The sequence below is a fragment of the Callionymus lyra genome, chromosome 2, assembly GCF_982586985.1.
Source record: "Callionymus lyra chromosome 2, fCalLyr1.hap1.1, whole genome shotgun sequence".
Classification (NCBI taxonomy): Eukaryota; Metazoa; Chordata; class Actinopteri; order Syngnathiformes; family Callionymidae; genus Callionymus; species Callionymus lyra.
Window position 1 is genome coordinate 18,831,019 of NC_141819.1, and position 12,749 is coordinate 18,843,767.

Below are 12,749 nucleotides of genomic sequence, written 5' to 3' on the forward strand. Positions count from 1 at the left end.
CAGTGGAGCAGCTACAAGGGTTTCAAACTTCTGCTGAGCTGACGCAGCTCCTTTCATGACAAAAGGCACCTAAGTGGAACTCTATAAATAAGCCTGTAATAATTTTTATTGGTATAAGGTTAGCTTGTGCATCAGTTTAACTCACGGTTAGTCCTTTTTTAAAGAAACCCTCTACTATTCCTTTAAAAAAAAAAGAATACAAAAACATTTAAGGATACAAATGTTGTTATTTTACATTAGTACAATCAAATATAAAAAGGCCTTGTGTCATTTTTGTTATTTTTTTCTATTTAACCCTTGTGTTATCTCAGGGCTCCACCACTGCATATGTATTTCTGGAAGTTAGAGACAACACAAGGTATACCACGAACACATTTCTTTTCAGGCTTCAGGGTCACCTTGACCATGAACACATTTGTAAAAATGTTTATAGTAAAATGTAATTGTGTTTCACTTCTTCTTTACATTTGTATGCGTTTAATTTTTTTTTAACAGTTGAATGTGAGGTTCAAATGAGTAGTAGATTTATTATCTTCTGATGGCATCACGTTACCTCGTGGTGTTCTGATGCATCTGCTCAATCAGAACCGATTATTAAAGGATTATCTCAGTTTTTTCCTGCTCTACAGCTTCAGTAGAAGTGGGGTGAGACCAGACCAGATGTCGCGGCACGAAGCTCGAGAGCTATCCATTACATTGCTATACTATCACGAATGTGACTTAATTTTTTTTTGGCAGAAATGATCTAAAATCACATCAAATCAAAACTCCCGAGGCTCCAACCCTCTGAAAATTCCAGGATTACAGGCGAGTCTGGAGAGTCCAGTCTGGCCAATAAGAGGCCAAAAAGTTATTTTTTAAGTTGCAAATGGAGGTTTGTTACACCAAAGTGTTTTTTTATTGAAAGGAAATAAAAACATGTTTAAAAAAAACAAGCTTCCTTTTATAAGAAGCTTTAAAACTATACTAAATTTGTCACTAAACTGATGAACCCGGCATCAACTACCCAACCTTTATTTCTCCGGAAAACAGTGGAAATGTAATCGTACGACCGTTTCAGGAATGTTCGCTGCATAAAAACACACTTCTCAACATAACATTTACTCATCAAGAGCTTATCTGCAACTATATGGCCTCATAAAAGGGCAACTAATGTCAAAACCCAACTCCCCTGACTTACTCACGTTTCAAAACCCAGAAGAGTGGCCGTGGTTATGGTAAACAAGATTTCATCTCCAGAAAGAGAAGATTTTGTTTTATTTTATACAAAAAGACACATACTCAGTCATTCATTTTCCATGCCGCTTATTCCCTTTTGGGAGATACAGAGGGGCTGGAGCCTATCCCAGTTTCATCGGGCGAGAGAGGGGGGACACCCTGGACGGGATGCCAGTCTGTCGCTGGGCACACAAAGACACACACACACACTCATACCTATGGACAATTTCCCCAAATTCCCAATCAACCTCTGTATGTTTTTGGATTGTGGGAGGAAACAGGAGTGCAAACCCAGGCAACATGGGGAGAACATACAAACTCCACATAGAAAGGTCACAAGTTGGCCTGGAAGCGAACTAGCAACCTTCTTGCTGTGATGATGAGTACCACAGATCAATTTATGAAACACTTAAATCAACACATTAGTTGCTCTTTAAGAGATTGCGTTTGACTGATCATTCATGTCTACACGCTTTTTTGTTCTAGTCATCTCGACTGAAATGTGAAAAGTGCAACAGGTTAATGTTGTTTTAGAGAAAATATAGTTAATATAATTAATTTATCTTCTGTCTGTGTCCCAAGAGCACGGGTTGGTGACCTTAAGTGACTAACCTCCTGGCCCTGTGTCCAAACCGTCCGACTGATGTTGGCTTAATTATGAGGTTTAAAATAGATAAAGCTTCACTAGAACATCACTAGATGGCGCACCCCATGACATCCTTACTGTACTTGAGTGGCAACTCAAAAAACTGTTTCAAGCCCTTAAATGTATTTTTAGATTCTCCAGGCGTGTAAAGAGGGCAGAGGAAAAACAAATACAAGGCTTCCAGCCACCTCTTCCCGTACAGGAGCAACAGACTAGGACCATAAGCAGCAGCGTGATGTGTGAGAGTCGAGTCTGAAGAAGGTGATAATGAGGTTTTTGCTTCTCAGTGTGTCCACTCAGTGTGGCAAAGGATCCATATCCAATAAAAGCAGAGAAAATATGTTTTTCTTGTCCAAGGCACTTTTATAAGGACAGTGTGGTTCCTGCAGGTGTCCAGGAAAATGTTTCAACTCAGTGGGTCTCCTTTGTTGCACAACAACTGATGGTGTTCATCCGTCCCCTGCTCTCACAGCCTTGCCAACTCTTCTGCCCATTACAAATATAATATTGATTAAAAGAAACTTGTGTTCTGGCGAAGGAGCTGTATTTAGAAATTTGAAAAATAAAATAAAAATAACAACCAAACCAGGCTGATGTTTTAAATATGTTGAGCAAAGGTTCATGATATAATGAAGGTTATTTTGTAAGTAAACATGATCTAATAAATGGGAGTAGATATTTATATTTCTAACCAAGTACTACACAAGCTAAAATAAACAAATTAACAAAAAAAAAAAACATTCATATATAAAATTGTTTACTTATATATCCATATTGTAATAGGAAACAGTGAAGCCATAAGTAAATAAGTAAATGAAGGTTTTTGTAAAACACCTTTCTAGACCAGGGTCACAAAGCACAATAACAATCAAAAACAAAACACAGTTAAAATATATACTTAAAAAGGCCAAGACATAAGACAAACACAGGAGTTCCATAAAATTGGGAAAAAGCACAAATAAAAATATGTTAAGATGTTTCTTGACGGAGTCAGTAGATCATCAAACACAGAGCGAGAGGAAGATCGTTCCAAAGCTTAGGAGCAACAGTCTGGAAGTACTGATCTCCTCTGGTCCTGAACCGTGTTCAGGAACTATCAGTAGATTCTGATCAACAGACCTAAGAGCCCGAGCTGGGGTGTAAGGCTGGATCAGATCACTGATGTAAGGAGGAGTCTGACCATGAATAGATCTGAAAGTAAGAACTAGTATTTAAAAATTGATCCTGAAATAAACTGGCAGGCAATGCAGAGTTTTAAGGATGAGGAAATGTGAGTTCTTCTACTAGAGCAGGTCAGAATTCTGTACTTACTGCAGGCAAGACAGCTCCTTCTTGTTTGGACACTAAAATAAACTGTTAAAATAGTCTTAACGAGAAGACACATTTCAAACCGATGAAACAAGCAAGAAAGATGGAGTCAACAACATCAATAGGTAGAAATTGCCAAAAACAGTCGCTTATTCAGAAAGGAGTAAAAGTATGTATTTGTGTTGATAAAAGATAAATAGGGCAACAGAGCAAGCAAATCCTGTCATGATACATAACATAAAGAACCAATTCAAGTGACCGTTATTTTTGGTTTTAAAATTGACCTTATTTTTAGCTTTTGCTTTCTTGACTAACATGGAGGACACTCTAATTTACAACAGGAACCTTTATTCTGATTCTAAAATATGTTTGAATAAAAAAGATTAATATAACTAAACAAACTTCTATTGTCTTTAAAAATAATGTGAAGTTTCAGTTAAATGTGAGATGAGATCAAATGTCAAATATTATGATATTATTCTATGCTCTTTATATTTGCACTTTGTTATCTCTTTTCACTTTGTTACTCTTATTTGTGCTTTGTTCTTGTTCTTGCTTTTATGAAACTTGCTACCTTGTATCTTCTACACGGGTTGCAGGAATGATGATCATTATATCATATACACACACAAGACCCTGAAGAAAAGAACTGTGTGTGCGACACTGCATATTCCCAGCATGCTCTTCGTTGATCAATGGTAGAGAAAAATACATATATTAATGTAAAGAAGAAGTGAAACACAATGACATTTTACTGTTAATATAAGTTTTACAAATGCATGAACCCTTGTGTTGTCTCTGAGTCAAGGTGAGAAAAGATAACGTCATCTACTTGCAGTGACAGTATTTTCTTTACTAATAACTAATAAAGAACATTTTTAGGCGCTAAATTGATTTCAGAAATTTAAAGCGCCACTGCTGTGAAAACTCAACTCTCCTGACCGAGTCTTCCTCTCCAAGATCATGATGATGCTTTGAGGTTCTTACGTTATAAAGCTGTAAACATACTGATGAGTACAATAGAGGTCCACAATCCATTTAAAAGGCACTCAAATCAACACATTAGTTGACCTAGTATTAGAAGTGGGCAATTATTTAGAAGGCCTGTGTGTTTGCATCAGCAGGAGGTCTTTTGTCACCACCTGACCCACGAGAGCAGCTTTTAAGAGTAATAGGACGACTGAGGGAATCAATTTAGGATCAAAGAAAGTCAATCCGAAGCATATTGCAACCACGATAAAGGTCAGGCCTCCCATGGGAAGCATCTTGACTGCAGCCAACAATGTTAAATATTCCTTAAGTGTGACAATTCATCAGTAATTGATCGTCTTTTCTCCCCTGATTGAAGCCCTTCATTGAGTGCGTCTGGCTCGGAGATAAAGAGGTAATTGCGTGTCCTCCCATTTCCGTGCTGCTTCACAACCAATTTTCCTCCATGATTGAAGTCAATGTTAGATATAATGAATGTCCACCCAAGGACAGATGAGAAAAGTAAGAAAGAAATAAATGAGGAATTTTCCTAAATTATATTTGAAAATATGCTTCGGAGCGAGACGAGTGACCGGGGTCAAAGTGGACGGAGGTTAATCCACGAAGAACACTTCAGGCATTGAACCTAATCCACAGCTGAGGACGCCGCCTTCTTGTGCGTCATTGTGTTCATGCACAACACCAATGTGACATCACAGGTCATTAAAATGGTAAACTACTGTATATTGTCTATTAACTAGTCAAAACAAACCCCCCAAATATTCCAAGGAAAATAACCCGAATTGTTTTTTTCTAATTGTTCTTTTAATCTTGACAAATGTTGTGCTTCAAAGTAATCCTCTTTAAGTGACTGCAAAAAGTTACCACTTGATCACTTGTTTTCTTTTTGTCTGGTACGACTTAAGGTACTTTTTTGGGACGGATCTAATAATAATAAAAAACGTGTCTCATTAGTTAAGAACTGAATTCTAGACCTATTTCGTGATTTCTTGATAATAACAACTACTACTACACACACTACTCAAATGGATAAACACCAATATTTTTTATCAAAACACTTTTCCATATAAATGAATAAACAAACACAATATGTAAACACGACATAAACATTACTGACCACTTTTGCTTGTCTTCACCACTTTAATCGCATTCGAATCATGCTCTTTGGGTTTAATTCTTAGCTAAGGGCTGATGAATCTTAACACCATGGACAGGACGCCAGTCTATCGCAGGCACATAGAGACACACAACCATTCACACACACATGAATACGTACAACATTTTCCAATCAACCTCTGTGGGAGGAAACCGGAGTGCCCGGAGTAAACCCACACATCGGTCGCTCTGTCTGCTACAAAATGTGTTATCTCACTTCTGCAGGTGACATATCATGGAAGTAACTTAAATCATAAATCTTCAGAACAAAAGTTTTTGGATTGTTAAAAGAAGAATAGGAGGTTGGACAAAACTCTGGACATTTGTAAAGTGTATATAAGTACAGCTGCAGCACGACTCCTCTGAGCGTGACAGTGTTATGACAGCTGTCACTTTTGGCCCATTTGTAAATCTAAAATAGTTTTATGCGTTGAACGAATGTGTAAATATGATGGATTTTAATGCACTAAAGTAATTAATTTTTTTCCATAATTAATAGTTCGGAAATACAATGAGATTCTTCATTCTTTTTAATCAAGCGAATAGATCAAATCAAATTAAAGCACATCATTGTGTACTAAAAGGTATTGTACGTCAATTGTATTGTTATCCATTTATCTATATTTGTCTCAAGGGCAATTTAATGGAGAGAGTTTATATCCTAGTTTATAGGATATAAACCTGTGATGGGCTGACGAAGCTTCAGGATGGAGTTGCCATTTTAAGAGCTCAGTAGGTGAGGCTCAAAGTTAAGAAAAATTAGATCTATAGAATAGATCTTTAAGGAAAAATATTATGGAGTAGAGAGTGCCCTCTAGTGGGCTCTGAAACTAAGGACATCGATTCATGAAGCTCAATAAGACGGTCACTATTACCAACAAAAATCGTCTAAAAAAATAGAAAATAAAAGTGTAGACATATTTGTTATCTAACGATTTTAGTGAGTCACTTCACCATTATTGTTACTTCTTCTGAGAAATGTGTTTTATCTGACAAAATGTTGAAGGATTTTTTTTTTTTCCCCTCTTCTCTCTTTTGAAGGCTTTAATCCACAAAAGCGCCGACTGGTCCGACTAATTAGTCCATGGAGCAAAGGAATAAAGGGCGGCAGAACAAGTGACCCGCTGTACCTGCCAGAGAGCCTGACAGAAGCATGAATCTGCTCCGAGATGGCTGAGCAAGTGACAAATACAGCCACCGTGCCAGATCAGTGGAGACAAAAGAGACGGAAGAAGTGAAGGTAGAAGATTTTAATGAAGAAAGTGAGAAAGAATGGAGCCAACGAAACGGGCGGATTGTGACGGAAGCGAAGAAGACAGGGAGAGGGGAGATGTTATGCTGATGCGGGAAATAAAGTAAAAAAGGAGGACGGGAATGAAAGAGATGATGAGGTTTGTTTTTTAAATAGGCAACATTTTATTGAATGCGTTTGCCAGCTCGTGCAAAACAGCCCTGGGTTGGAATAAAGAGCTAGTTTCCGCTCAACTTAATGGGGAGAAGGTACGCACACACTGCGAGAAAGTGAAGCGTGGGACGGCTTGAGAGGGAAGATTTATTTAGATCGGATCAGGGGTGTTATTTCTCTCACTTCACAAAATAACTGACACACTTAAAAGTCTACAGACTTGCGACACGTTGTTCTCATTATTCCATTAACTGTGATACCAATTTGTTCCAGAGAACAGCGATGACTTGACTTGAAGCAGGAACTTTAAAAAAAAAAAGAAAAAAAAAGAAAAAAATGGCAGGGATGTGAGGAAACAAAGGAGCAAGGGAGATAAAAGTGCCGCAAAATTGGGAAAACTAATGGAGGTAAAACAAGGTATTGGCTGGTGTTTTCCAAGCATGAAGACGGAACAGCGACGTCCAGGGAAGAGCAGCAGCAGATTATGATTCCACACAAATAATGGGAAATGCAAGAAATATGTCTGGGGTTATGAATGATTTCTTAACCCCCTCTTTCACACACATGCACGCTGTTATGTGTCCCACTGTGTTTGATATAAAATATTCATGAAACCATTCTTTGCAAAGGTTTACCTGACGATTGTTATAAACGAGCAGACTGAACACGAGTTAGGAACCGAGCTGCATAATCATCAGATACTTGTGACATGTACTACTTTGATGTAAGACCTCTTAAAGCCTTGAAAACAACAAGTCTCTATTTTTAAACTTGAGGCCCTCAGGTCATTTGCGGCCCATGAGATAATATCCTGCAGCTCTCCATTTGATGACTAAGGTTCTGTCCGAGGACTATGTATTTCATCAAATTAAATGTTATTATAAAGCTTTGATTATATAGTTATGAAAACAAAACAGATTTCTATAAATAACCGTAAAAATAAAAACTAATGAAAAATTCCCAACACATTAAAAAAGAAAAGAAAAGCTGAAAGAAAATCTCCACAAGAACTTACTTATGGTGAAAAGTTTGAGACCCCTTGTCTCAAGCAGGACCAGCTTCAAACACCGTCCAAAAAACCCTGTTTCACCTAAAAATTAAACACTTATTTTGTTGAAAGAAATCCAACAAACTTTTAGATAATGCAAGTCTTTCCATCCTTTTGAAGATACCTGGAGGTAATGAGATCCTCTATCAAACCATTGTACTTAAACATGAACACCATAGAAATGCGTCAACCATCATATCCTTCAAGAAAGGGCTCAGATTCACGGTGTTCGGGATAAGAAGCTCTCGTCCGAAACCTGCATCTTCACCCGAGGACACAAGCAAGAGACATCGTGGAGATGCTGATGAGAGAGTAGCAATCTGCTCATGATCATCATCATGAAGCTCAAGAAGAAGCTGTGACTCCAAAAACATGAAGAAATTGAGATAAAGATTTGATAATTAAATAAGGGAACAAGATCATCGATTATAGGGATGTTGTCTGTTGATATTTATATTGAACTATTGGGTCACAATGTGGGTAGAAAGGGGATCTATACAAACTTGAAAACACCATCCGTAGGGGATTCAGAGTGAAAACAGTGATGACGGAGATAGAGCTAACGGTTGATCGTCGAGGAATCATGTAACTCCTGGGAAGTTACGCCTACGAGGAACTGACCTTTGTCAAGGTATATAAAGTGTCTTGAGTCTGAAATACCAACGATGATGTCTGGGCGTAAACGAATGATCCTGTGACTTCAAAACCGCTGATCTCTTCAATTAAGAACTGACGCATCCCTTACGATTCTGTGGTCCTCTCCATCTTTCAGGCCCATCATTCTGCAACACATCTTAGCTGTGTTTAAGCATCATGCTGTGGGGATGTTTTGCCACAGGAGAGAGAACACTTCCCAACATGGCTCACGTCATAAGGAGTTACTTAATATTGGATTAAGTATGAAAAATTAGTGGCCATGACAACCTCCTCGTCTCAATCCTAAAGTTTTGCATAGTTTAACGTTTTTAAAACGCTATTTTAACGGTAATTATGAATCAAAAGAATCTGGAATTTATCAATAACAAATTTAATTAAAGAACAATAAGATAAGGGTATTGAAAACTTTGGTTTTCACGGTACTTTAGCGGAAAGCTCAACTGTCTCTAATCAAGGAAGTTATAGGTTTGCGTTAAGCTTGATTCAACTTGTGAATAATGTCCGTTGAGATTGTATCTTATTCCCGTAAATGCAGAGGTGAATTGAGAACACTTGATCATCTGTAGTGTTGGTGTTAATGGTTGCTTGTCTATATGTGGCCTGTGACAGTCTGGCGACCTGTTCAGGGTGACCCCCGCCCCTCGCCCTTGGCAGCTGGGATAGAATCTCCACGACTCCGATAAGGGAATAACTAGCAGAAAATGAGTAAATGGATAATCCAGTATTGACTGTACATGACATTTTAAATGCATCATGTCAGTCATTCAAAACTACCAGCATCTTCATTTCCTTATTTAATTCTCTTCTGGGAAACGGCTTGAAATAAAAATGAGCTTCAAATGAAATCGATTGTCAACCTGCACTAACTTGAACAGTTAATTCTCGTCTATTGAAATTCATTTGAATGGGATTTTTTTTGTAATTGCTGTTGGCTATCTTTATGGATCTCAGACGTGTCTCTTTTTTGGGGAAATCTCCTCGACCCATTGATTCAATTTAAACAGCTGTGTGTGCAGAGAAAAAACTCACCCGTTGTATATCTGAAGTGAGTTGCAACAGCGTTGGACAGGCTGTCGCTCTGAGAGCCTCGGTGCCTCTGACCGGGGAGTTGAGGCTGATGTAAGCCACTGCAGTGCTCTGCAGCACTACACTGTTCACCTGCGGCACAGAGACACATTACCCAGTTATTAATACATCCCAACAGAAGTTTGAAAAGCAGGGGAAACACATGAATTACAGGTGAGAATAGATCAAGCCGCCTTATTTAATTTTTTCAGGACACTTTTCTGTGTTAAATCCATCTTTAAAAAATCATGCGAGTACTATCGGTCTCTGATTCAACACATGAATAATCTATTGTAATAAATATAATAGTTGTCACATTGCTTTTGAATCATGACGGCCTTCATCTTTGACCCATAAGCTGACATTTAAGAAAGCAGATGCCGGAGTGCCTGCTGACCTTTCCCCACTCATAGGAGCCGATGTTGCCCAGGGCCGACCCCCCCCACGAGCAGAACACGGTGGTGCGGTCGGGCACCCATCCCAGCTTGGTCTGTTCCGTCAGGGCAGCGATGAGCTGATTCATGATGGCTGAAGCCCCGCCTCCCTCGCTGTTGTCATGGCGACCTCCGACCAGCACTTGGCGATCTGCATGATATAGTAAATTGAAATAACCGCAGTAAAAAGCATTTATCTTTAATGAGGCGACATCTCAATGTATGAAAACACATTATGCAGAATGAGCAGATCATTCCACTTTTGCTACTTTGCATGAACAATATGAAGCAGGCTATTCATTATCTAATGAACCTAATGTGTAGTAAAACAAAAACAACAACAATGAAAATAACAAGGTTCTTAAACAATCTAATGGTTAAAGTAAAAATAATAATTATATCCTTGAGCAGTTTCCATGGTTATATTCCATTGGTAAATAAAAATATTCTTTCTTCATCCAACCCTCCCCAGTTGAAGAAATCTTATCATTGATTTAAATCATTTCATGAAAGAAATCCGTTTAACAAACCTGGGTTTTTTCGTCCTATCAAGTATCCCACGACGTTGTAGATCTTTTGGTAGGACCATTGATTTCCAACAGTGAGCGTGATCTTTTTCCTCTCTGTGAATAACATCAACAAAGTTATGAATATTCACTCATCTACGCATCTCAATAATGTAGCTGATAAATACACGGTCCTCTCATCTCCTTTTATCTAGATATAGACTCCCCACCTGCAGTGTTTCTACACACCCATTCCTCTCCTGTTCCCTGCTACGGCTTTGATATACCTGATCAATCCCTACTGGATTTCATTCTTCTCTGTATCTTGGACTGCAGTTGTGACCTGATTCTTGCAAGGACTCAACTAGTGGTGGTCTGATGAAGCTTCATGAAGTAGCGTCATTATTTTTAGAGTCCACTAGATGGCGGTGTCTGTTCTAACTGTTCTAATGAAACACAACTTCATTTTTTTAATTGATGGCGCCACCTAGTGACCTCTAAACAACATGACACTGTTTCATGAAGCTTCATCAGACCGTCACTAGATTCAAGTTTTTTTTAATTTTTTAAATGCATTCAATTTGAATACAATTAATGTGAAATTATTATCCAGGACCAGACTATTACAGTAATCTAACAAGACATCAAAGTATACAAAACATGAGCAATATCATGGAGAAGCATGAAAGTAGTCCTGGAAGTCGGCTTCAATCCACAGAGAAGAGTGCAGAGCATTGATCTGGAAGACTGAGTCTTGCATGTTGTTGCCTGACCTGGTTTTCTTGTTGTGAGCGCCAGGTCTGCTAGCACTAGTCAGAAAGGTACTATGTCTTTTTATGTATTGCCTTAAATGTGTCTTTGATCGTATCTTCATTTCTGCCTAGTTTAGATTGGGTTGAAAATCCCATTGTTTCCACATTAGACTATTCACCTTTTTATCAAATTTAGATCATCATTAGTTCCGAGACTGACACTGGCCTCCCTAACTTTGTCTCTGAACTTCACCATTTTGGTTTCCTCTTTGATAGACTCATTTCTAATCTTGTCCTTTAATGAAGACTTAAATACCTCAGAGGTCGTACTGTCAGAGGACATTTAAGAAAGGAATAGCTCATGTCTTATCCATCCAGATATCCATTTTCTATGTCAGAAATATTCGACTCTAGGTCTATGCAGCAGTTTAACTTTTAAAGAACACTGTCGTGCACAGATTTTCAGCCCAGCAGAAAGCATTTGTCTGGCAGGGTGTGCAATTAAGAATCAGAGGGTCCTATAAGTCAAACAGCAGCACATGAAAAAGAAGGACCTCCCGAGGTACTGAATATATAATGTACGCTTAATGGTGTGATCCACTGATGCACCAAAGTTGGACTTAAGAGTGGCTCCCTGACCAGAGACCCCTTCTGTGAGGATTTCCAGCTCAGCAACTTGATGTTAATGTTTCAGTATAAATGTATGTCAATAATAAATGTACATACACTTTTGCGGATAAAACCTCTGTCTCTGGTGTATTTATTCTAGGATAAGTAATTAGGTGTGGGGTCAGCGCCTCGGGTCCAGGATACATTATGTAGGTCTGTTCCCTTCAAAAGTGACCCACTTGTGTTGCACTTTCGCAGCCCACTTTCTAAAAAATGAGTCAGCAATCTTGCATCATTACACAGCAAAGAAAAAAAGCAAATATTAGGGAGACAATAAAAAGCCTTTTTTGGGTAAAGATTCGAGCAGGAGGACAATACATGTATGCAATAATACAGACAACGTTTTTTTTAATTCATTGCAAAATAGATTGACTGAGACTCAGCCCCTAAACGATGTAGATTCAATACTATGAGAGTAATGAGGTTCCTTAACAAAATAAAATTTAATGGAAACGCGGTAGAGTCCAATACTAGGTTGTCAGAATTTTAGAAAGAAAGGGATATATAGCAAGGGATAAGGGAATCAATTTTCCTAAGCCTACCCAGGAAGGTCCCTTCGATGATACTGCAGATGAGGAAAAGTCTCAAAGTAAAATCTCAGATTAATCCGTGCGGTTCAACAGTGGCCCGTCACCTTTAGTAAGATCCTTGAAGGGTTTGCCATATATCTTGGGGGAAATGCTCTGGGACTATGGGAGATATTGGACCTGTTAAAATGGGCTTATATATAGTGTCAGAGTCAGCTACACATTTCCTTTGATAAGTTCTTCCCCCAAAGATTTGTAATGGGCTATGGTCCTCAGCAGTGGTGGAGATGCCTCCGCTCCTCTATTCAGATGATAAGTTACTGCTAACTCTCTTAGGCGGAGACCTTTGGTTCTCACTGGGAAGATTCA

General features: G+C 38.5%; 1 protein-coding gene and 1 long non-coding RNA gene across 2 annotated transcripts in view; both read right to left on the reverse strand.

Annotated features, from left to right (window-relative positions):
* Window positions 1-12,749, reverse strand: part of LOC148085778 (uncharacterized) — a 257,146-nt gene that overhangs the window by 123,968 nt on the left and 120,429 nt on the right. The gene's annotated exons all lie outside the window — the stretch shown is intronic.
* The window catches only part of naaladl2 (N-acetylated alpha-linked acidic dipeptidase like 2), a 250,632-nt gene that overhangs the window by 72,215 nt on the left and 165,668 nt on the right, over window positions 1-12,749 (reverse strand). Inside the window, exons 10-12 of the mRNA XM_087783862.1 lie at window positions 10,457-10,549; window positions 9,890-10,077; window positions 9,457-9,585 (exon numbers count right to left, since the gene is read on the reverse strand). Of these exons, the coding sequence (XP_087639988.1) occupies window positions 9,457-9,585; window positions 9,890-10,077; window positions 10,457-10,549 (410 nt within the window). The remainder of the gene's footprint in view (window positions 1-9,456; window positions 9,586-9,889; window positions 10,078-10,456; window positions 10,550-12,749) is intronic.